This window comes from Vulpes vulpes, chromosome 11, assembly GCF_048418805.1.
Source record: "Vulpes vulpes isolate BD-2025 chromosome 11, VulVul3, whole genome shotgun sequence".
Taxonomy (NCBI): Eukaryota; Metazoa; Chordata; class Mammalia; order Carnivora; family Canidae; genus Vulpes; species Vulpes vulpes.
The window spans coordinates 54,207,761-54,233,372 of NC_132790.1; the positions used below are offsets into that span (position 1 = coordinate 54,207,761).

The 25,612-nt window shown below is 43.0% G+C and overlaps 1 protein-coding gene across 3 annotated transcripts in view; it reads left to right on the forward strand.

Annotated features, from left to right (window-relative positions):
* UBP1 (upstream binding protein 1) overlaps nt 1-25,612 on the forward strand; it is a 51,804-nt gene that overhangs the window by 22,201 nt on the left and 3,991 nt on the right. For 2 of the 3 annotated variants that reach the window (XM_026016386.2, XM_026016389.2), the window contains 13 exons: nt 1,243-1,319; nt 6,992-7,097; nt 7,772-7,878; nt 9,390-9,542; nt 9,644-9,754; nt 10,188-10,295; nt 15,139-15,242; nt 17,138-17,192; nt 17,470-17,563; nt 20,343-20,433; nt 21,196-21,311; nt 23,184-23,326; nt 24,036-24,087. In XM_026016386.2, the coding sequence (XP_025872171.1) occupies nt 1,243-1,319; nt 6,992-7,097; nt 7,772-7,878; nt 9,390-9,542; nt 9,644-9,754; nt 10,188-10,295; nt 15,139-15,242; nt 17,138-17,192; nt 17,470-17,563; nt 20,343-20,433; nt 21,196-21,311; nt 23,184-23,326; nt 24,036-24,087 (1,317 nt within the window). The remainder of the gene's footprint in view (nt 1-1,242; nt 1,320-6,991; nt 7,098-7,771; nt 7,879-9,389; nt 9,543-9,643; nt 9,755-10,187; nt 10,296-15,138; nt 15,243-17,137; nt 17,193-17,469; nt 17,564-20,342; nt 20,434-21,195; nt 21,312-23,183; nt 23,327-24,035; nt 24,088-25,612) is intronic. The other variant, XM_026016387.2, reaches the window with a different exon arrangement.

Here is a 25,612-nt window from a genome sequence, read left to right on the forward strand (position 1 = left end):
ACAAAGTGAGCAGATGCTTTTGGAAGAAAGGCCCCATTTAGACTCATTTGATGTGGGATTGTCACATATAAGCCTTCACTTATAAAACTCACAATATCTGCAAAGTGTGATAAAGCGGAACGCAACAAAAGGAGATCTGCCTCTGGTAATACCTGCTACAACATGGGAGAACCTTAAAAATATGTTTTAGTTAAAGAAGCCAGTTAATCACATGTTGTGTGGTTACATTTGTATCAAATGTGTGAAGTAGGCAAGTTGCTAGACAAAGAAAGTAGATTGATGAATGGTTGACGGGGGCTGGAATGGATGAGGATGGGGAGTGATTGCTAAGGTAGACTTTTCCTTTTGGGGCCATGAAATCATCTAAAATTGGTAGTGGTGATGGTTACACAATTCTGAATATACTAAAAACTAGTTAATCATATACTTTAAAAGGGTGAGTTTTATTGTATCTAAGTTTTATCTCAATAACACTGATCAAGATTTGTTCTTGGGTTATGCAGGTATGCAGAATAAAAATTTAGTCTGGGGGCGCTTGGGTGGCTCAGCGGTTGAGCATCTGGCTCAGCGGTTGATGCCTTTGGCTCAGGGTATGATTCCTGAGTCCCAGGATGGAGTCCCGCATCAGGCTCCCTGCATGGAGCCTGCTTCTCCTCCCTCTTCCTGTGTCTCTGCCTCTCTCTGTGTGTGTCTCTCATGAATAAATAGATAAAATCTTAAAAAAAAAAAATCTCTCTCTCTAAAAAAAAAAAAAAAAAGTATGGGAGTATAGCAAATGAAAGTAATGCCAGAGAAACTCCTCAGTCTTCTGTGATTGTGCAAGAAGGAAAGGATGGTGGTATTTGCAGGGAAGAGAAAGATCAATCTGAATTTAATTCTCTAGTTGAGAGACAGTTGAATATTTTCTTTCAAAGATTTTATTACTTGAGAGAGAGCATGCATGTGTGCATACATGCAAGTGGTGGGGAAGAGCAGAGGGGGAGAGTGAGAGAATCCTAAGCAGACCCTGAACTGAGCATGGAGTCTAACACAAGACTCCATCCCATGACCCTGAGGTGGTCATGACCTGAGCCAAAATCAACAGTAAACCTACTGACTAACCTAATCACTTAACGTACTGAGCCAGCCACCCACATGCCCTGGGAGACTATTGAATTTTTTATGTTAAACAGAGTGATGTTCTTTATATGGATTGTTAATGATACACAATTTCTTTACCATCAAATAATTTCTTTAAAATAGGTCAGTCTTATGAAATTCGGATGCTGGATAATCGGAAAATGGGAGATATGCCTGAGATCACTGGAAAATTGGTAAAGGTAAGGATGATCCGTCATAATTCCTAACAGATACTGCAATGCTTAAAAAACAGTTTTGCTGTAAAAGTTTTGGGGGTTTTTTGCACAAGAGTTATTTACAAATTATTTAATTTCACTTTAAAAAGTAATAGCTGTATTGAAACTCGTAACTTTTATTTTTTTTAAAGATTTTATTTATTTATTCATGAGAGACAGAGAGAAAGAGAGGCAGAGACACAGGCAGAGGGAGAAGTAGGCTCCTTGCAAGGAGCCTGTTGTGGGACTCAATCCCGGGAACGGGATCACACCCTGAGTCAAAGGCAGACGCTCAACTGCTGAGCCACCCAGGCATCTCTGAAACTCTTAACTTTTTGAGCTATATTTTGTTTACTTATCTGTAAAACAGAAATGGTAGCAGTTATTGGGTGAAGTAAATGTGAAAGCCCTTTGGAAGCTAAGGTACTGTAGTTGTGGCTATGGGGGGAAAAAACCTACCACCACAACAAAGGCTTAAGGTTTTCTTTAAAAAGATAATGTGGGGGGTAATGTAAGTGTTAATATGAAACTCTTCAAAACCCTTTTATTTTACCTCTTATAATTTCTCTAAGTAAAATTCAAACTCTGTTCACTCTATTGATGTATTTGAAGGCAGTCATTCCAAGTATAGAAGGTGTGGCCCACCGCTTTTAGACTATATCGTCAGAACCATTTCTGCCCCCTCCAGTGTCATGCAGGGTGGGTCCTCTAGCCTCTACTTGTCACTCACCACGGTGTATTATAAATTCCATAGTATTACAAGGCAAGACTTCTAGAATAAGCTTAAGTGGAGGAAGGCAGAACTTTAGTTTGTCTAAGTGTTAGCAAGAGAAAAGCAGACATGAGTTCTCTTGATGCTTCCCTCTTCCTACAGAGAGGCATGTAGGGGCCTGGGTACTGCTGGGCCCTCAGTATGGAGAGGCATTCCATTGGAAAGACTCCCCTCTGTGGATCTGCCTTTTTAGAGGGTGAGTACAGGAAAGGCAGCCTTCACAGGGGAGTGGATACTAATATAAGGCTAACAAATTTGGTGTGTCTGGGAAAGCCAGTTGCCCAGCACCCAGAGGCCTGAGAGTCTTTGGGATGTTTTAGTGTTCTTCCCACTCCTGGGGGCAGGAAGCCTCCCCATCCTGTGAGAGGTTGAGGGAAAGATAGGGGCTTGCTCTCCACCGATCAGTGTCTTGCCAACTTGGAGTGAGCTCCCAGACTTCTTCTGACTCCTGGGACTCGCATCTTACCCAGAACAGAGGGGGAGAGATTATTTGCCCATTCTCACATTTGCCATTTGTTCTTTGAGTCTGTTGTGTCTGTGCTCAATTGATGGATTTGGTCATTTCCCTGGAGGGTAAGTCAGATGATTTTATTTTTTTTCATTCTCTCCATTGGCATTCTGACCTGTAGTGAATACTGACTGAGCTTACCGTTTTAAAAAGCCATCATCCTTCAGAGTGAGCAGACCCTACTTGGATTGGCTGTTCTCTGCTGGGCAGATAGCTACAGTCTAGTCAAGGGCCAGACTTAACAGCTCTCATTTTCCAGTGTGTAGGAAGCTTATTGTCAGGCCATTGGGCACCCTGACACCCCTTTAGACAGATCTGCCAATTGTGTCACACTTAATGTCTAACCAATAGAGGTTCCTGGGTGGCTCAGTGGTTGGGCTTCTGCCTTCCCCTCAGATCACGATCCCAGGGTCCAGGGATCGAGTCCTGCACTGGGCTCCCTGCTTAGCCAGGAGCCTCCTTCTCCCTCTCCCTCTGCCTGCTGTACCCCCTGCTTGTGTGTGTGCACACGTGCGCTCGCTCTCTATCAAATAAAATCCTTATATAAAGTAAAAAATAAAATCCAACCAGTATACATATTTTGAAGATGTGGGTGAACCCTTCTGTTTCTGTGAAAGTTGTATTTGGTGACTATTAGATGTGGTTTTGTTCTTTTTTAAATCAGTATAGAAGTATAGAAAAATTGTTTAAATTGTAGATTTCTCTGTAAATTGGAGTAAGACATTATGTGCCCCATATTGAGACCCTTAAAACTGGATCCAAAAATGTTAGAACACCACTGAAAAACTACTTCTATGCTAAAATTCAAACATAACCCAGAAGTAGAATGGTATGATGCATCCATATGTGTCTATCATGTGGTCGTTTATGATAAACTCTACATGTGTATCATTGATGCACATGAAAGTTCTCCCACCAACTTCCACAAGAATCGTCAGTTTGTCATGCTTGTTTTATCTCTTCCCGCTTGGGCTTTTTTTTCTTTTTTTCTCTCCCTCCCTTCCTTCCTTCTCTCCTTGCTAGACTATAGAATTTACTAACTCATAATTTTATTTTCTCTTTTAAACAGTAATTTTAACTAAGCTTATCATTTCATCATAGCTGTTCAGCATTCTGAGCAAAATAAAACAAACTTTGGCATGTGGATCAAATTCCAAATTTAGTTTTCAGTCAAAGCACTAGAGAAAGTCCCTTTGGAAGCTGTGAAGATAAGCTGGTTTTTCCCTGTAAAATAGGTGGTAAATTTAGAAATAACTCTACTAGAGGAGACTTAATGTTTAAAATACTTTTGGTAAGCTAGCTAAAAATATCTGTCAGAGTAACTTGGAATGGTAGGATTAATTAAGTTGTTGCATGACTGCTTTTTAAGTTCAGCTTCCTTGGACTTAGTTCCAAATTAAAATACATTAAAAACACTTAATATACAAAATTAATGCAAGTTAAGAAATTACAGCAAAAATGAGTCTGCATCATGAGATAGTGAACTGTTGACAGTAGAGAAACCATCCACCTATAAGCACAGAGTGGATATTTTGTTGACATTAAACCAGGATTCGTCTTTGGAAGCATCAGTTTCCTTAAACAGCTACGGATTGGAAAGGTTAATTTTTAAAAGGTCTTAAATCGGTTTTATCTTCCACTTGATAAAGCCCCTTTTCTGGTACTTGGTGGCTGTGCCAGAACACATCCAATTAAGTCTTGAGAGCTGGTCCAGGATTCAGAGCTACAGTCTGCTACAGCCAAAGACTGCAGGGTGAATTTCTTAAAAATTACATCCTTTTTTACCAAGAAGATCCCCAAAATATTCCATAGCAGTCTGTTATCTAATTCCTGGCCCCATGATCTTTGACTCTGCTACTGTGGGGGAGTCTGGGGAGCAAATGCTGGAGTGTCAGCGATGCTTTGGAACTCGCTGAGCATGCTTACTGTACTCAGTGAGGTGCTTATTCTGTTCGTCATATTGGTAGGGCCCTTTAGCTGTTGCTGGTTGTCTAGGTGTCTGAGTTAATGACTTTTTTTTTTCTCTTCCAATTGCATTTAAGAACATTTCTTATATATATTGCCACTTCTTAAGTATGGTTCTCCTTTCATATTCCTTACTTAGTCTGATCTAGAACGGGGTTTAGTAAAGCTCTCAAATGATACCCACATTCTCATACTGTTTCCATCTGAACTTGTGGATTCAGTCTGGGTCTTACTAAATATGGAAGAATCAAAATCATGACATTTCAGTGCTGCACTTTATTCTGAGTTCAGTGTGTTGGTAAGTGTGACCCAGGGGCCAATGCTAGCCTGTGTACCTTCCCCGTGAGGTTTTTGCTGCCAGTGGGTGGCAGCATGACATGGGTGTTGGTGGACTGCCTGGGCAGGCCCTGTTCACGTGGGTGCAGGTGGAGGAAGGCAGATGGACATGAATCAGAGCAGCAACTGTGCCTCTCTAGATTTCTACTTTGGTCCTGATGACTGACTTGGCCTCTTTTTAAACTACAGTTGACCCTTGAACAACACAGGTTTGAATGATATGGTTCCATTTACAGACAGTTTTTTTCAGTAAATAAGGTATAGTACTGTAAATGTATTTTATGATTTTCTTAGTAACCATTTCCTTTTCTCTAGCTTTATTGTAAGAATATGGTATATAATATATAACATACTAAATTATGTTCTTCAATTGTTGATGTTATCACTAAAGTATCTATCTAGTCAACAGTAAGCTGTTAAGTAGTTAAGTTTTGGGGGGATCAAAAGTTATATATGGATTTTTGTGTGGGAATTCACTCCTAATCTCCATCCTGTCAAGGGTCAACTGTATTTCAAATTAAGATATAGCTACTTTTAAATAGTTTGCTTCAAAATACTTATCTACTATGTTTTGAACAGTACTTGGTGGATAGGGAAGGCAGGCACACTAAAATAGTATTTGTATGTATTGCTAACAAATTATTTCCTATTTATACCAGAGCATCTGTTAGAAATACGATTATCTTATTGCATCATGAGAAAGTTATCTATAAATGTGTCACAATCATGAATTAGTGCAAATGTGGTATCTGAAGGCATTTGGATGACCTGTTTTCCTGTTCCTGGAATGGAACAATAGTTGGCACCCCAAACCTGTGGGAGGCGAAGGAGGGATGGGTGGAGAACAGAGAGCTGGCCTAGAGATTGTGGAGTAAAGTCTTCCCTGGGAACAAACCATCCTGTTTGGATAAAGTTTACCTGTAGGTTTTTTTTTTTTCCTTTCCCTTGCTTACCTCAGATAACCTCTTGCAAGTGAAATTGTAGAGATGACTTTTGCATATATGTTGTTCTTCCCTTTTTTTTTTTTTCCAGATTCCCCTACCTGTTCCTTGACAATCCTTTTGTTTTTTCATTTCATTAAAATATAGTTAACATGCCATGTTATTGGTTTCAGCTACAATATAATGATTCAGCATTTCTATATATTAGTACTCATCCTTGACTGTCTTTAAAGAAGTTCAGTTATCAACTATTATTTTTATTTTATTTTATTTTTTATTTTTTTATTTATTTTTATAAAGATTTATTCAGGAGAGACACACAGAGAGAGGTAGAGAGACACAGGCAGAGGGAGAAGCAGGCTCCACGCAAGGGAGCCCGACATAGGACTTGATCCCACGTCTCCAGGATCCCACCCCGGGCTGCAGGCGGCACCAAACTGCTGCGCCACCAGGGCTGCCCTCAACTATTATTTTAAATGAACAGTTTTACCACTGTACCTTGGTTTCTCTGTTTCTGTTTATACTGCCCTTTCATTTTAGTAATTCCTGTGTGCATCTGATGTTTTCTTCATAGAAATGGAGTTCTTGCTCACTGATTTTATGGGCATGTACTTTAACTTTGAATTGCACTATCAGATTTTAAATAAAAATTTTCCCTAAGTAACCATTTTATTTGCACCTTTTATTTCCGAGTTACAAATGTTGCACCAAATAATTATAATCCAGATATTATTCCAAGAAAGCAGTTCACTTAGAAAGTGTTTAAAGGGGGATCCCTGGATGGCTCAGCGGTTTAGCACCTGCCTTTGGCCCAGGGAACGATCTTGGAGTCCCGGGATCGAGTCCCATGTCAGGCTCCAGGCATGGATCCTGCTTCTCTCTCTGCCTGTGTCTCTGCCTCTCCCTCTCTCTCTCTCTCTCTCTCTCTCTCTTTCTGTGTGTGTGTCTATCATGAATAAATAAATAAATCTTTAAAAAAGTAATAGAAAGTTGTTTAAAGCAGGGTTTTTGTTTGTTTGTTTTTCGTTTTTTTGGCATGCTCCTCTATTAGAGGTTAATACATAACAAGTGAAAATGCTTCCGCATGTTAGCTGGAACAGTTTAAAAGTACTCATTTTCCCTACTTGTTCCATAGAGCATCATAAGAGTTGTATTCCATGACAGACGGCTACAATATACGGAGCATCAGCAGCTTGAAGGCTGGAAGTGGAATCGTCCAGGAGACAGACTTCTTGATTTAGGTACGAGTGGCTGTCAAAAGAGAGATGAAGGCAGTTGTTTAGGTGTGCCTGGTGGGTATGGAAGGCGCCATGTATATATACCTGCACCATGTATAATTGTGTGGAGAGAGTTTTGGTGTTAGCAGATCCTGTGTGCCTTGAGTTGTTCTATGGTTTAGAAATGAAGTGGGCTTTTAGTGCTAAAAGAACCTAAGCAAAGAATTTGGGGTTTAAAATCATTTATTTAATTCTCAATTGGCTCCATCCATTATATGTTGAATAAAATGAGGTAGAAACCATGGTGAAAGGGATGCCTGGGTGGCTCGTGGTTGAGCATCTGCCTTTGGCGCAGGGCGTGATCCCAGGGTCCTGGGATCAAGTCTTGCATCGGGCTCCCCTCAAGGAGCCTGCTGCTCCCTCTGCCTGTGTCTCTGCTTCTCTCTCTGTGTGCCTCTCATGAATAAATAAATAAAATCTTAAAGAAAAGAAACCACCAGCCATCCTGGGAGAAAGTCTGATAGGCATTAGGTGGGTTTCAGTGTTAGCACCTGTTGAGCCGTTGACAGGGAAAGCATTGAAGGGAAAGGTTCTGTGTGGAGCTGTAATAGCTTCATTTGAACATAATTATAGTAAGTTGTAAGCTTTTTAGTTACTCGTAGTGAATGAGTTTCTATGTAACTTTTTTTAAAATACAGATATCCCAATGTCTGTGGGAATAATTGACACAAGGACTAATCCAAGCCAGTTAAATGCGGTTGAATTTCTGTGGGACCCTGCAAAGCGCACGTCTGCTTTCATTCAGGTTTGGAGTTTTTATGTTATTAGAAGCATGCTAGCTGAGGCATTTAGAAGGCCATAGATGAGATTGAATTCTTGACACATGAATGTATCTTCTTTAAGTGCTTGTTTGTAAGCTCTTTTGTAATGTTTTCTATTTTACATACTTTTAAACTTAAATATGTATATGCTGTTAAATTGGACTTAATCTACTGACTCATTTATAGACTAACATATATAAAGACAGTCTGGTATGTAAAGCATTATTCAAATGTTACTTTTACCATTGATAGTGACAGTAATCAAAACTTTTATTGTTCATTATATACGTTTCTCTTGAACTTAAAAGCTGCTGTTTAAAATAGAATGGGAGTGGGGTACCTGGCTGGCTCAGTCTGTAGGATGTACGAATCTGATCCCTGGGTCGTAAGTTCAAACTCCACATTGGATGTAGAGTTTACTTAACAAAATAGAATAAAAGGGTGGGATTGAGAAAAGTGTACAGTTTCAAGATTTTCTCTCTAGTATAATTTAAAGACATTCTAATATTGAAAATTTCAAACCCCACAAAAGTAAGTAAGAGAATAATAATGATGAATCCTCAGGGTACCCATCATCTGGCTTCAGCAGTTAGTAGTAGTTTCCCTTGTTTTAGTTATTGATGGAATACTTTAAAGCGACTCCCAGGCATTTAATTTCACCTATAAATACTCAGTTTATATCTCTAAGAGATGAATTTTTAAAAAAACAATGTATGTAAAATGCAATCAGTAGTAGTTTTTATAGCTTGTATACAAGAAGGTAATCTTTATGTAGAAAGGGAAATTGCTTAATTGTTAATCAGCATAAGTCTGATTTGTGTGAACTGTAAAGAATATTTGTTTTTTAAGTATCTGTAGTATTTTGTGATTCTTGTGGTTTAGCAAATACTACCAATAATCACTAGGGGCATGGTACACGTTAGTTGACATCATGCTGGGATTGGGAGAGGGGCAGAAGTGGTGGGAAATGAGCGTTGTCCTCAGTGAACTTTGAAGGTTGACAGAAGAGTTTGGATTGATCCAAGCAGGGTGAATGGTGGCCCTGCTCCAGGCGGTCTCACAGCTGGTGTGTGTAGACACAGCAGTAAGCTGCTGGGCTGGCTAGAGTCCAGGTGGTGACAGAAGAGGGCAGACAACAGAAGCTCTCAGCAGTGAGGTGTTGGATGCTGTGGACTGAGCCAGGGAGTCCGGATCTGAGAGCATCATTCAGTCTGGAGTGGAGGGTAGGAGATGTACCTATGATCCAAACAAGTCCTGCATTAGATGAGGAGAGGCACTGGACTGGGGGAGAGCTCATTGCTAGAATGGTCAGAAAGGCCCAGTTGGATTTGTGAAAGCCGTACGGAAAAAATTCATGACAGCCATCTGGCTAATATGCAGGAGTTTGAAAGGATCTTGAATTTATGGCAGTGGAGGACATCTGAGAAGGAGCAAAATAGAAGGAGACTCAGCGGACGGTCCGTTGGGTCCCCTTTCAGCTTGAGTTGTTTTTCAGGTACACTGCATCAGCACAGAATTTACCCCAAGGAAGCACGGTGGTGAGAAGGGAGTGCCTTTCAGGATTCAGGTTGATACCTTTAAGCAGAATGAGAATGGAGAATACACGGATCATCTACACTCAGCTAGCTGCCAAATCAAAGTGTTTAAGGTGAGCCATAGAAACAAGGCTTTTAGTTACTGAAGCCCAGTTTTGCTTGGAAGTTGTCCATCTTCAGCCCAGTGGATGAAATCATCTGCTTTGTTTTCAAGCCTAAAGGTGCGGATAGGAAACAAAAAACCGACCGAGAGAAGATGGAGAAGAGAACGGCTCACGAGAAGGAAAAGTATCAGCCGTCCTATGACACCACCATCCTCACAGAGGTAGCGCACAATAGCGTTTGGTATCCGAGGAGGAGAGCGGTTTGCATATCAGCACTCTCTAAGGAGGAGTTGCGCTGTAGCGGGGTCGGGAAGGTGGGGTGGTAGAATGTTCTTGATGAAATTTGTGGGGAAAGGATTTTACTTAAATTTGGGGGTTTTAATAGATTAAGTTTCCTGGGTGGGGTTGAATGAAGATGCTGAAATCCCAATCAGGTCTCAGAAACAGACCTTCAAAACCTTGAAGTTGGTGAGAGATGAAGTCGGGACCTAGAATGTCTGACTTTTTTCACTGCTGGGGTTTTGCATTTTCTTTAACTTTGAATCCTGCTAGTCATACGTTTGTTTAATTGGACTGCAGAGACATAAAACAGGGTATTAGATCTTTCTTTGTATAATGAAAAGACATTGATCCCAATCTTTGGTGTTTGTCCAGATGAGGCTTGAGCCTATAATTGAAGATGCAGTTGAACATGAGCAGAAAAAGTCCAGCAAGCGGACTTTGCCAGCAGACTACGGTGATTCTCTGGCAAAGCGAGGCAGTGTAAGGGACTTCTGCTTCTCTTTTCATTGTGCAAGAAACCTTGTGCAGTGTTAGATATAGGATCAACTTCCACAGAAAAGTAAAGCCAAATTTGTTTTTGATGTCCTTGTCTTGATTTAATTTGCTTTTGTTTAGACTTCCTGCTTTCTGTTTGTTCCTCACTGAGGAAAATTTCCTAAATCTAACACTTTAAAACAAAGTTGACCATATTGGGTGGTTTTGGAGGGAGAAACGACACCCAGAAATGTGTTCCCTCCCCGTCTCCTTCCCCTTCTCCCTCCCTTCCTCTCTTTCCTTGGCACACACACTTCCTTCAAGAGCACTGAAATTAATTAAAAATACTTTCTTTAGTAAAATAGTTATCATTTTTGTGTAATTAAAGAAAAGTTTTGCTTTCTCATGTGTATAACTGATAAGAAAATTTCATGGATATTTAGAGAAATGATGGCAGCGAGCTTGACATTAACATGCAATACTTTGTGTCACAATTCCCTGCATGTAGTATAAGAGTGTGTGTCTGTGCTTTTAAAAGCCTGTTTGGCAGCACTGGTAGAAACCTTCGCATCAGTGTTTCCTCTTGGTTCCTGCAGTATGATCTAACGCTTCAGGCCAGTCTAGCGCACCTCACTACCCTCAGACCTGGTCCACCGAGCATGCAGTCAGTGGTTTTGGCTTCATCAGCTTCAGTGCAGCAGATCCTTATTTTATGACCCAGTTCTTCATTGAACAGTCTAGGAAGGTTTATTCTGTCCTTTAATCTTAGATCACCATGTCCCTACAATAAATGTAAACACAGAGCATTCTATAATTTTTTAAAGTAACCGTCATCATATATATCAATGGCCACTCTCTCCATCAAGGCAGTGTTTATGCTATCAAGGTGCCAGACAGGGATTTTCACTCTTACACATCTGTGTGATTCTCTGGAGGTTCTGCAAGTCACCGGCACTATCACAGGAACCTCATTTCCAAATTAAAGCACTGCATGAAAATAGGCAAGAACCATGCACATGTAGTCATCTGGATGGATGGGGAGCACACAGGATGCATTTTCTTTAACTGAGCTCTCTGGTTGTGTGGAACAACTGTCTGCTCCTTCCCGGGAATGCCCCCTCCAGTTTTATGTTTTTAATCTTCTCGTTTCCCAGCTGAAGACTCACAAATGGCTCTTGGTAAACTTTTCTGGGAGATCCTGGTAACTCAAATCAGTTTTCCTCTCTTGTTAGAAACTATTTAATTAAAAGGAATGGGTTCTGATAATTCATAAATTAAATAAATCTGTTATAATCCAGAGCTTATCTGGAGATGGTAGAATTGTTGGTAAATCATTAATGATTCTTAACTCAAGCCTAAAGTATGCAAAACGTCAGCAGTTCCCTGGCCTGGGATTTCACATCTTCCTGGAGCGTGTTGCTTACTGCCCTGGGCTGTGTTTGGTTTGGTAAGATACTTCTAGGGGGTGGTTAAAGCTCCTTTTTGAAACCTGTCTGAAAACAAAGTACAGATTAATACCTTAAAAAAGTCCACAGCATTTCCTCTATTTCTGTAAGTGTCTACAAAGAAAGGCCAGCGTTGCTCACAGCTCTTGGATAGTGACAGTGGCTTTCTTTAGGATGGGAGGTGAGGTTCACCTGTTAAAAGGTGCTATGAAATGGTCCCAACTGCATGGAGGCCCTGCTTTTGGTTCCGAAGAGCTGCTACCTGACAAACCCGTTAAGGATCTGCTAGCCTCTGTCTCCGAGCTGTATTTTACTGGCTCACAAGGGGGCCGCTATTGTCTACAGTCTAGGGTGGGTTGGCATTTTCCAATCTTAAGGGGGAGGGATTTTGTTCACATGCAGCAGAACGGTGCCCACATAAGTCCAAGCCAGCTGTTGCTGGAGCCATCACAAATTACAGACTCAGCACAGTGTAGCATTGCTCACATTGAAGACAGGGAGGCTGGGAGGCATGACAGGGTAGTAGAAACATTGTGAAAGTCTTCTTCAATCTGTCCTTGCCCTCCTGGGTGGAGACTGGAAGAGGCACCTGTGAGACGTGTGTAGGGGGGCCATTTCAGAACCTGCCACCCATTATTCCCTAGGAGCTGAGGCCTCCCAGGAGGACCAGTTTGGTGTTCAGTGAGTAGTCCTATTTATTGGACAAGTTTTAGATGTCAGCTGTTAGCAGCTGTGCTTTTCTACTGTTAAAGGAATCTCGGTGTATGCAAGTGAAATAGGTGTGTATATGGAGGTTCTGTACATTTGGTGGCTCTGCCATATTACTGTGCCGTGTTAACTTGAAGCCTTTTGATGGCTTCGTTTCCTCAGATAGCTGGTAGTGTTAACAGAGCAGATGTGGAGGGGGCCTGATATTATAAGGTTTAGCTCACTCAGATGTGCAAGTTAGGCTGCGTTGTAGTATTTTGTTTCGGTGGGGGATGATGTAGTAAGAAAATCATCTTCCAGCCAGTGGAGATGATGGTGAACATGTGACACCCAGAAAGCTATTAGATCTACCGGTTGGGTTCCTCAGATCGCACAAGCTAAGGAGGTACTGTTTTGTAAGATGAAGAGAGAAACAAGGCCCTAGTTTAAAAGGAGGAAGTACTACTGAAAGATCCTTTCTAGTGAAATTGGTATGTGTGCAGTGAGTTCACCAGTGCTATCCAGCTAGAGTAGATTGCTCTTTAAGAAAGTTGGTAGTTGAAACAACTCTAGTCACTTTTCCCATTTTTAAGGGGGCACATAATGGGTGGTTGTAAAGAATGGGAAGAGCTTGGGATTTCTATTTTATTTTCCTTCTGTCCATACTTCTGTTGGATGTCAGACATGTTGTAAGCACCTGTAACCATCGAGGAGACTAGTTTCTGCCCTCACAGTGCTTCACAGTTTCTTAGCTCATTCACACTGGGGTCTAGACCCTTCTATACTCAAAATAATTTTGAAAAAGTATATACTCCCTTACATATTTTGAGGTTGACATGAAACTTTTCATCATGAATGTAAACAGTTGCAAAGAAGACCATTTTCTTTCCCACTGCCTATAAATAATTTCATCCCAATATGACATACTTTTATGCCAAAAAACCCTTTTTTAAAAAAGATTTATTTATTTATTTATTTGAGAGAGAGAGACAATGCATGGGCAAGCAAGTGGGGGAAGGGGTCGGGGGGTAGAAGGAGAGAGGTGGGGGGAAAGAAGCAGATTGCCTGCTGAGTGCAGAGCCCAGCATGGGGTTCAATCTCATGACCCTGAAATCATGACCTGAGGTGAAATCAAAAGTCAGATGCAAAACTTAACTGAGCCACCCAGGTGCCCCTGCTTGAAAATCTTTAAATGATCACCCTAGTTACTTCTTTATGACAAACTTACAGAAATTTAAAATTTCCTCTGACCATAAGGCTCATTAGTCAGTTGAGATTTTTTTTTTTTAAAGTAAACTCTATAATCAACATGGGGCTTAAACTCATGATCCCAAGATCAAGCGTCACGTGCTCTGCTGACTGAGCCAGCGGGGCAGGTGTCCCAAGAAATTGAAAACTACTTATTGTGGTACCAGTTTATCAAAACAGCAAATCATATACATTTTGATAAATAGTTGTTAAAAGTAGAAATGTTATTGGAAATATATCAAGAATGAGGGTAGTAGTATGCACTCAAATTCTAGATGTTTTTGTAGGTAAGAGAAACTTGTTTAGATGTGCTTATTTTTTGTTGAGCTGTGTCATTCAAGTCTTGGAATTCCTTTTGAGTTATCTGCACAAGATCCCAGTGACCTATTTTTGTACAAACTGGTAGATCATTTCAGTCTGTCAGCTGACAGCAGGTCTCCTGAAGTTTTTGAAGGCAGGAAGTTTGAAGACACTCAGAAATGTTTGGGGGTATATATATTTTTGTTTATCCTAGTATCTTTGAACGGTCTTTTGCTTGGTTTGGGGAGTCTTCTCTGCCCTGTCCCTGGTGAGGTATGACAACTTTTTTGTATAAAACGGGAGAAGAGTGATTTCTGAAGGGTGCCTTGGAACTGTGGCCATCCTCACAGACTCACTCTAGATGGAACGTGAGGGAGGTGGACTCGCACTGTGTGTGGCTCAGGTTGAAAGGCTTGTACTTGGTTGCCCTGGCCGGCTCAGCCCGCTCAGCATGCTTTTGACTCTAGCTTCTTCACGTTTCCTGATGATAATAGTCAATGCGTCTTTGTATCTTTGTTCTACATTTGGTCGGAATGGTACCTGAAGTTAAAAACACCCTAGCTCACCATGCCCCTTTGAGAAACTGTAAATAATAAACCTGTGCAGATGGGTGGAAAGACATGAACAGCACGAAACATATTGATGTATGTTGATGCCAGGCCTGCCTCACTTTGCTTAGGGATTATTAATCTTAGAGGAATCAAGGAATCAGTTGGGTACTGGTGAGGCTGCTCCTTGGGTGAGAGGGCAAAGGCGAGCTAATGGGACAGAGCCACCATCCTGGTCACCGTTGGTCTCATGTCACCTGTGAACCCATTCCTGCCTCTGCTGTTCTAAACCTTGATAGGTGCCTGCTGCAGAACTCCTAAAGAGGAGAGTGAAAGTTCTTGAAAGCCAGTGGTGCAGATGTGTACATTAAAAATGCCTGCATACATTTTTGCTGTTCTTACCACTTCAGGTTTCCCTGAGGCTAATCAGTGTGTAGATGCAGGTGGCAGGTAAAGGCGCACAGAAGTAAATTTGCTATGTTTCTGTGAGGTTGCTTGATTGTCAGGTGTCTTGTGTTTGATAACCTTGCATTTGGCCAGACTAGAGAGTGACTTAGAAAAATATTTCTTCTATACACTTTTAAAACCATCTCATTAATTTGTTTTTGTTTCTGCCCTCAGTGTTCTCCATGGCCCGATACCCCCACAGCCTACGTGAATAGCAGCCCTTCCACGGCGCCCGCCTTCACGTCCCCACAGCAGGGCACTTGCAGCGTCCCTGACAGGTACCGCTTCGTGCCGCCGCTCCCCCGGGCCTGGCCATGCCAGGCTCCTGTGCTGTTCTTGTGCTCAGCTTCCAGCATCTCCTTTGCTGAGGTTTCCAGTCCTCAGTGTGAAAGGAGAAGACTTTTCTTTGCCCGCCAGCCATTTTGCTCTTATAAGGCCCTTTGTGCCTCACACATTCACAGCTGTGGAAATTGTAGAAAAGGAGGTGTTTTTAAGATACATCCTTTGTGAGAGAAAACATGAGTGGAGTCTGTGGGTGGAAAAGGGCAGTGAGTTGTTACAGTGCACTGTGATGTGGATGTGTTCAGGTTGCGTTCGAAGTATGCACCATATCAAACGAGAGCCGTTTTCTGCCCCACAACCCCCACAACACATGATTGATTGATTTAGGTAAGTCTTTAAATTTAAAGGAAAGGCTTTCAGTTTCTAAAAGTGCTGTGGCTTGAGAAATGGTGATGGTGGACTTGTTCTCTTTTGTTCTGCGGCTCTGATTGGCATCTGTGTAGCCCAGGGGCTCCGGGTGGGGGCCGGGGTCCTGTGGGGGCCGTGCGGTGCTGGGAGGGGGGGCCTTCCTGGGGCTTTTCTGAAAGGCCCAAGCAGGTCACCTCAGAAGTTCCCTGCAGTCAGGAAGTTTCCAGCTGGGAAGGAAGGCTTCTCTTTCTTACACTTAGCATCCTGTCTTGGTCAGCCCTGGCTGCCGTGACTGGGGCTGTAGAGCAACAGAAACTTGCTTCTTGCTATCGTGGAACTGGACATGTGAGGTCAGGGTAGGTTCTGGTGAGGGCCCCCTGGGTTGAAGATGCCGCCTGGGTCCTCACACGGTGGAGCGGACACCCCATCTCCGAGCGGCTCCGCCTCGTCACGCTGTCAGGTCGGGGGGGACAAGGTTGGTCAGCATGCATTTGGAGGGCACACAGGAATTCAGTCTGTAACAGAGTCTGATAAGAAAAACAAAAACCTGCTTTTCCCTGTGGAGATGAAGAGACTGGTAGGCAGTTCATCTGGTAGATGTTGGTACTTTACGAGGAGCAGGTGCTTGGACTCTGGTCCGGGAGACCAGGCCCTGGCACGTGCCCTCTGGGGGCGCCACTAGTCTCACAGCACAGGCTGGGATGTCTCGGGCGACGCTTATGACCCCAGAAGCGGGCTGTGGGCCCGCACTGTGTGGGAGCTGTGCTCCATGAGTGACACACACCCTCCTGTCCCAGAGGGTCAGGAAGGACAATCACCGGTCAGATCATAACTTAAGTCATTGAAGTACAGGTGCTAAGAAAGGAGTCTGAGCCCAGGACCAGGAAGGTGCCATGCTCCCCCATGGAGTTACCTTAAAAACTCAAGGGGGGGTGGCACCCTTTGTTCCTTTTGTTGCCCTGGATTTCCCCCTCTTTTATCATGGGTACATGTATTATTTAAAGGGATCTCACTTTCCATTTTTACTTAGGACCCTTTGTTAGAGCTCCTTATTTTCTTTCTTTCTTTCTTTTTTTTTAAGAGCTCCTTATTTTCTTAAAGTGTGTGTATGTGGCATTTTACTGTTAACTGTTTATCTTGATTCTTGTATTTTTCCTTACTAAAATGAATGAGTATCCATCATTTTCCTGGCACCCCTGGAGATAATTGGAATTCTTTTTTAATTGCAATTAAAACTTGCAATTCTTACTACACCTGCTGGAGAAGGAGTCACAAATCAAACAGTCATTTTCTTTGCCCTCACTCCCTTGACCAGGGGTGCCAGCATTCTTAAATCACAAATTTATACTCTCTGTCCTCCGATACTATGTTAAATTTACCCAGTTTGATAGCTTTTAAATCTTGATTTAAATATGTGTGTATATGTATACATATATATGTATATATGAAATAATTCTCTTTTCCTTCCCTCCATTCTCCCCAGCAATTCTTCTTCCCCAAATCATCAGGGAGATGGAGTTTCACAGGCCTGCAGTGAAGTAAGTATGTTCTCCCTGAAGCTGCCTGAAGCTCTAAGGGGCCTGCATTTGTAAGGCTCTTCCAGAGATCCAAGGCATTGTTGGGTCCCTGAGTAGTCAGACCTGTCTTCCTCTTGGGTGTTTTTTTTTACTTTAAACTTGGAGGATTTCTGTGTTTTGTGTGAATATTGTTCTTCATAACATGCCAGCCACTTGGGGTTTGGTTTTTTGGGGTTTTTTTGTTTTTGTACGTTTGAATAGTTTCTTGTGTTTCTGTTCAATTTTTCTTTGTTAATAGCAACTTCAGCCTTCAGCCACGATCCAGGAAACACAACAATGGCTGCTCAAAAACAGATTCTCTTCATACACAAGACTGTTTTCCAATTTTTCAGGTATGTTTGTGTTCGTGTTTGTGTACATGTGTGTTTTGTACTTGTTTCTGAACTTTTATTAACCTTAATTTTTAAAAAAATTGAAGTAATTATGGATTCATAAGAGGTTGTCAAAACACTTAGCAGGAAGTCCTATGTACCTGTTCTCCAGTTTCACCTGGTGGTAACATACCATGTGTCCCTCTTACACGAGGAAACTGACGTCAGTACGATCTACTGATTCACCAATTTAATGTACCTTCATTTTTGTACAGGTATATATAGTTCTATGCAATTTTTCTCATTTTATTCATTTTATTTTAACGTAATTTTTTGCTTTACAGTATGTTGCAAAGATAGTACAGAGATGTTTTGTGTACCCTTCACTCAGTTTCTCATATAATTGTTGTATCGTATCAAAACTGGGAAATAGACATTGGTGCAAAGTGTGTATATAGTTCTGTGTCATTTTATCACATGTATGGATTCGTATCACCACCACCAAAGTTAAGATACAGAATTATGCCATCACCACCTTTATACTACCCTGCTCCTTCCCCACCATACCTACTCCCTGGCAATCATTAATCTGTGTTCTGTCTCTTGGATTTTGTCATTTTGAGAATGTCAGATATATGGAATTACATAGTATGTGACCTTTTGAGGTTGGCTTTTTTCCCCCTCAACATAATGCCCTTGAGTCCATCCGAGTGATAATGTTTATCAATAGTTCTGTTTTATTGCTGGTGGAGTATGTGGTATGAATCTACTCAGGTATGGTGTTTGTATACTTAAGTTTTTTCTTGCAGAGTTAGCTAAGGGAGTATGTGGAATTTTTAAAAAAGATTTTATTTACTTATATAAGAGAAAGAGTTGGGGAAGGAGCAGAGAGAAAGAATATCCAAGCAGACTCCTGCCAAGTGTGGAGCCTGACTCGGGGCTTGATCTCACAACCCATGAGATCAAGTTGAAACCAGACATCAGATGCTTAATTGACTGAGCCACCCTGGTGCCCCTGTTGATGGAATTTTAAAAGGGACCAAGCAAGCTGCTTGCAGTGGTGCTGTAAGAAACCTGTTGAGAGGGACAGAGATAGAAACACCATGTGGGACAGAAGCAGCATTTCCCAAGTATATTTGGCTGTAGGACCCTTTGCCTAACACAGCCTGGCTAAACACCCCCTGAGAATTGCCAGGCCACAGTAAACTGGTAGTGAGCTTGCCTGGCCCGCAGTGCTGTCGGGCCAGGGAAATGCAGTGTGAGCCTTTGAAGAGGACAGAACTATGTGCACACATCTGACCTAGGGGTAAGTTTGATTTCACAAAGGACACAGTTTCTTATTCTGTCAGCCATTTATTGTGACGTTGTGCAATGAGTAGTCATTCCCTGTGTAGCTCTTTGTCTCTTCAGAATTAAAGTACTGGATAAAAGTGTTGCTAGCTTATAGCCACATTTTTATATGATTGTATTTTTATCTGGAAAATTGAAAATCTAAAAATTTCAGTGTGTAGGCAAGATGCATGTTCAACCCTCACAGGAAAGACACGGGAAGAGCAGAGCTATGAAGAGCTCTGGCGGTGGGAGCTGAGGGAGGTCCTGTTAGATGAGTCTGTGTTTCTGTCTGGAAAATGTGGAGCTGGCCTCTTGCATTTCTCGCTTGCAGGAGGTCCCAGCAGTAGAATGGGGAGGGGGCAGGGAGGCTGCCGCCCTGAACCTCTAGGCACTCACCTTCACAAAAGGTTGTGTGCAGGTCAAGGAGATGCACACACACATCTCTGGCCACAGCTCTGGGCCCTGGGGGAGATAGCCAGTCTTTGCTTCCCCAGCTCTGAAAACCGTCACCTTGAGTGTCTGCTTGATGGTGGTGGGCTTTCCTGGTCTTTTCTTTTACAAGTAGGAAGTCAGTAGGTTCTCCCCTGCAAGCCTTCAATCAAAAATAGAAAGATAACCCCATTATCTTGTTACATACCTAGTGGGTATTTATTACATGGAAGTCCTGTCATAATCCCAGACGGTACTTGAACTGTACCAGTAAACCACATCATGAGTGTTAATGAAGGGAAAGAGGAGATTATGGACACAATGAAGCATAAAAAGTAGGAAAGTGGGATGAACTTCATGTATCCAACCCCAGCCTTTGGTCAGTCTTGCTCTCTACCGTTCCCTCTCCTGCTTTTCTGTTGTATTTTAAAGCACATCCTAGTTACCAAGCGCTTACACTTAGCAGCGATTTGTGGGGGCAATCTTAAGGTGATATGCAGTTCTGTGTCATGCCTTCCCTTTCATATTAAAACTGGCTGCTGTGACAGAGTTATGTTGCAGAACGTTTACATGTTGAAGTGTAAAGAGGCCTGGTCCCAGCTCTGCTACCAACTTGGGCGAGTCCCCAAAACTCTAGACTTCCATATCCTCTTTTTGTAAACTAAAACATTATTATTGTGATCTCAAGGTTAAATGTCTGGGGTCAGATTTATGTTTATCCACACAACCTCCAGCCAGCCAAGACAAGGTGAAGTCATGTACTGGGAACAGGCAGTCCAGTAGGCCCCGCTCGCCATTCTGATTGACCTTCCTCTGGGCTTCTGAGCTCCTCCTCAGTACATAACATGGGAGTGCCAGCATGGGGGTGGGGGGAGGCTCTGTGGGTGCTCTTGTGTTTTGCGTGTATGAGCGTACATATGGGAGACCGTGATGGTTTTGAGGGACGGTTCACTGTGTGAAGACAGATGCTGTACAGCAGCCAGTTTTGCTTGTTCTTTTTCCATCTCTTTGAGAAGAATCTCTTTCTACTGTTCTCCAGGTGCCGACTTATTAAAACTGACAAAGGAAGATTTAGTACAAATTTGTGGTGCAGCCGATGGAATTCGGCTCTATAATTCACTGAAGTCAAGGTAAAATACTGTGTTTTAAAAGGAACCATTTGCTCGAGAAATTAGGTTGTACCTTTGTGTGGGGAATTGGGGCAGAATGTGTAACCGTGCTAGGTTGGCGTGCGCCTGTGCACTTGGGGCATGGCGGCATTGTGCTCACAAGAAGACTGTTTTGTGTGCACCTTCAGGGCAGGCCCAGATATGATGCAGGCACTGATGAGGGCAGAGGTAGACTGTAAGACTAGGAATGCACATGGGCAGTACTGATTTCTTGAAGACGACTGGGTTTGTTGCCAAGAAAACAAACTCCTCATTTAAGTGAGCGATACAAATCTCTGGTTTTTCAAGGTCATGTGACTACTACTAAACAGTTGTTAAAAATGTAAACTTCTAATTGTGAATGAAAATGATGGAATTGTAAACTTTTCTGGCTTTTAAGATCCATTTATTATCATTGCTATTTCTAGACTTGTGGTGTGAGAATTCCATTAAAATTGAATCTTACTAACTTTAAATTGCTGACTTAATCTTGAAACTTAAATTTACCAGCATCTGACAGACCCTCTCAATGGTTTAGAGTCTGGATCATCAGATTAGACCACCTGTGATAGTTGGTGTGAGGTGTGTGTTTTTATATTTTTATTAGTCAATTATTTTGTGTAATGAAATAATACTGTAAAGTTCTTTTAAGGAAATAGAACTTAGAGTCCTGTAGTTGTCATCTGTACCTACTGTGGGGCTGCATTCTCCCCTCAGCTCACATGTGGTGTCTTCTGATTGCAGGTCGGTCAGGCCCCGCTTAACCATCTATGTCTGCCAGGAGCAGCCGAGCAGCTCACCACTGCAAGGGCAGCAGCCTGCAGGCAGTGGAGGTGACAGTGGCAGCGGGACACCCTATGGTGGGTACCGACTCAGAGGCAGCAGCAGGGAGGCCGGGAGCCGGGCTCGGAAGGGCTGTCACCGCATGGGGACTGCTGAGTGGCTTGGGTGGGAGTATGGCCAGTGTTGAGGGTGGCCTGAGGGGCCATGGGGCTGGGCCGAGGCATTGGGGGAGAGGGATCTACTGCCTTTCTCGCTTCCCCCACCACACTGAATCTCCTTTGTCCGTGGCCCTTTGTGCCAGATATAGCTAACAAGGTGGAAGTAGCCTGAATGCTTTTTGGGAGTTTTGCTGGCTTTAATTCCCCACTTATATCTCAAAATTACTGAAATGATGAATATAAGATTGCCGTGTGCCAGGAAAGCAGGAGCGTTTTTGTTTTGTTTTGTTTTCCATTTTACAGACTGGGGGCACAAACTTAAAATATCACATGTGCAGAGATTGGTGCGTTTAACAGCACTGAGTGTGCAGCCTTGACTTGACAGGCAGCTGGCCAGCCCTGGGAGCAGTGTGCGGAGGGCGCCACATCCCAGGGGCACCACACGCACACTCCATGCCTATCCGTCTGCAGGTTGGGAGGGCTGCTCGGCCTATGGACTCTCCTTATTCTGTAATAGAGTGTTGGGTTAGGGCAGAGACAGGCCCTGGCCCTTCTGTCCTCTAAATATGGCCCTGAAAAAGAAAAGCAATCATGCTTTTCAAGGATGTGTTTCCTCATCTGGGAAGTTGAGTGTGTGGTAATAATATCTCCTTCTTCCCATATTCTGAAACAAAATAAGGGCAACACACTCAGAACTTTCCAGAGAGATGTGTTAAGGAATTAACAGAAACAGCCATTTACTCTAATTTTGGGGAAAGCTCTGTTCAGAATCACTTTGTGTTTGATAAATCCCAGGGAAAGCATCACTCTTGTGAGCTTTTCCATGTGGTGTCATTTTGACTTTAAAAGCTGTGAATCTTAAGACCAAGGATACAGAGGCTTAGTATGAAATGATAAAATCCTAAAGGAGCTCTCCGTGTGTCATCAAAATGTCATATATCATTTATATCTATGCAATCAGGGTCAGGCCTGATGGGCCTCAGAAGGTGTTTGAGGAGGAGTGTAGGAAATGTTGACCAATAGCCCTAGATCAAGGGTTTCCACAAACTTCCGTAAAAAGGCCAAGTAGGAAATGCCTTGACTTTATGGCCCCATAGGGGCTCTTTCCCACCAGCTCTGCCTTTGTGCTGCCAGAAGCACCAAGACTATGTAGTGATGGGTGTGGCCATGTTCTGATAAGATTCTGCTCGAAAGGAATGAGTGAGGGATCCCTGGGTGGCTCAGTGGTTTAGCTCCTGCCTCTGGCCCAGGGCGTGATCCTGGAGACCCGGGATCGAGTCTCACATCGGGCTCCCTGCATGGAGCCTGCTTCTCCCTCTGCCTGTGTCCCTGTCTCTCGCTCCCTCTCTGTCTGTCTCTCATGAATAAATGAATAAAATCTTTAAAAAAAAAAAAAAAAAAGGAACGAGTGAGGCTAGGGTTTGGCTCACACAAGCTGTAGTTTGGGGACTCCACACTAGAGCAGCTCTGTGTCTCACCGTAATTGTAGTTCCACATTCTGAGCTTCTCAGGATGTGTACTCAGCAGAGGTTTCCATTACTCTAAGCACTCAAGAGACCACTCTTGTTTGGGGAAGCCAGGTTCTAGCACTGATGATCTGCTCGCTGGCTGGCTTGAGTCTGTCACTGAGCAGGACCTATAAAGAGCTGTGCTCACTGTGGATGCAACAGATGACACCTGCTGTTAAGTTAAATGTTCCAGAAACACCAGCCCCTAGGTGCACCGTGCTGCAACTTGTGGAACACAGATCAAAGACTATTGCTAAAATTCTATTCTCATGTTTTATTTCAGTTTATCATGCAATCTACTTGGAAGAAATGGTTGCTTCAGAAGTTGCTCGAAAACTTGCAATGGTGTTTAATATTCCTTTCCACCAGATTAACCAGGTCTACAGACAGGGGCCCACTGGTATTCACATTCTCGTTAGCGATCAGGTAACGTAAACTGGCGTGCCATCTCTTGTCTCTACCACACTGGCATTTACTTTCTGTTGTTAAAGGACTGTGAGAAAATTCTGTGATCTCTTGTGCAAGTGCTCTTGAGAATCAGTTTTAAAGAGCTGGGATCAAACTTGTAATAATCTGTAACCAAGAGTTTTGGATATCCTAGTGATACAAGGACTCCCAGCTCTGTGGCTCAGCCCCTCTGCTCTCCACCCTCCCTTAGAACTCACCCAGAAGCTTTGGGCTTAGCAGGGCTTTGGCCCATTTTATGTAGGGAGGTGTTGGGGTGTATTTTCCTTTTGTGCACTGTTCGATGACTGATTTAGGAAAGTGTTAAGGTTATTGTTCCCCCAGTGCTCAGCGACAAGCAGGTAACAGTAGAGGAGCGCTCACGTCAAGGCTTTGTGTTGAGCCTGGGGGGGGGCCTGGTAGGCTGGGGGCTGGGTGGGAAGGGTGTGCTGTTGCACTGCCTCAGACCAGGCACAGGCAAGCCTGGTCAGCACATGGCCCTGCCAGCACAGCAGGTGGAAATGCGTACTACCTCACACTGCTTTTACCAGACTGTTTTGACCATGGAGTTCTGTACTTGTGCAACAGTATGTAGATGATGACATTTTCCTGTGGTTGCTAATTCAACTGTTTTCTGATCAGCTCAGAAAAAAGTTGGATCTTAATTGTGTTATTTGCTTTATCCTTCTAGATGGTTCAGAACTTTCAAGATGAGAGTTGTTTTTTATTCTTCACAGTAAAAGGTATTTTGCATGACTGCATGTGTCTTGAAATGCTGGAATCATGAAAGTGTGTGCCTGAAATCAACAGTCATCCTGTGTGTTTACTTTTGAAAATGCTGGCTTTATTGTTTTAAGAAGAGTTTGAAAAATGGACTGAGAATATTTCTAGTGGTTGTAATAGAAACTAACTAGCAAATAAGGAAGTGGAATCAGTCTTAGATTATTGAGGGGGAAACTCAATTCAGCCACCATTTCACTGGGCACCACCTTGTGTCAGACAGCTTTTGGTGCTAGAAAGGTCTGGAACAGAACTCCATGAAACTCCTAGTGGGGAAAGCAGAGCAGAATTGACCACCAGATGCATATAATTAAAAATCTTTTAAGTGCCATGGAAGAGTGGGAAAGTGGAGGTGCTTGTGTATAAGGGGGAGTTGGGTAGAGGGATGTGGTGTGGATGGTAAGGCCTCAGAGGAGGTGTCAATAATGCTGAGACCCGGAGAATGAGGGGAGCCACCCACCTGGGGAACACTCCAAGGGTGCGAAGGAAAGAGCTGGGCTGCTGTGCAGAGCCAAGCGAAGTCTGTGTCACTGCCACGTGGTGGTATGAAGGGCACATGGAGCAAGATGGAGTCACAGTGAGAGGTATGGTCTGGTGTGCAGGACCTGGGCACAATGGTAGTTTAGATTTTATTTGAAATGCCCTGGGTTGGGATGCCTGGGTGGCTCAGTGGTTGAGTGTCTGCCTTCGGCTCAGGTCATGATCCCAGGGTCCTGGGATGGAGTCCTGCATCGGGCTCCCTGCAGGGAGCCTGCTTCTCCCTCGGCCTATGTCTCTGCCTTTCTCTCTGTCTCTCTCATGAATAAATACAATCTTTAAAAAAAAAAAAAAAAAAAAAAGAGAAATACATTGGGAAGTCAGTGAAGTTGTTTAAACCAAGGAGTGATGTGATTAGGTTTTTCTTTCAGTCTTACAACTCTGTGAGAATGGGGGAAAGCTGGAGGCAGGAGAGGTCACCCGGGTATGACACATTTATGGGCAGGGCCCTGCTGGGCTCCACAGTTAGGAGGTGGTGGTGACTCTTGTAAGAGCAGCTGGGCAGATGGTATTTGCAGAAGAGAGGCAGGAATGGTTGTGGGGGAGCAGTCAACAGTTCCATTTTAGGTGTGCTTGGAAAGGTCAAGTTGGCAGGGAATTGTCCCCATCTGCAGCTGGTGGGAAAGGCCTGGACTTAAGATGCAGTAGCTCCAAGCTGTGGAAATCATTTAGAGAAAGAATATGGAAGGAGGTTCCAGCTAGAGGGTTAATGGAGGGATTTTTTTTTAAAGGACTTATTTATTTAGCCACTTATTTATTAGAATGAGAAAGTGAGTGAGAGCACAAGCAAGGGAGAAGGGTAGAGGAAGAGAGGGAAGCAGACTCCTCGATGAGCTGGGACCCTGATGTGGGACTTGATCTCAGTACACTGGGATCATGACCTGAGCTGAAGGCAGACGCTTCACTAAGCCACCAATGGAAGGATTTTTAAATGCAAAATTATTATATGAG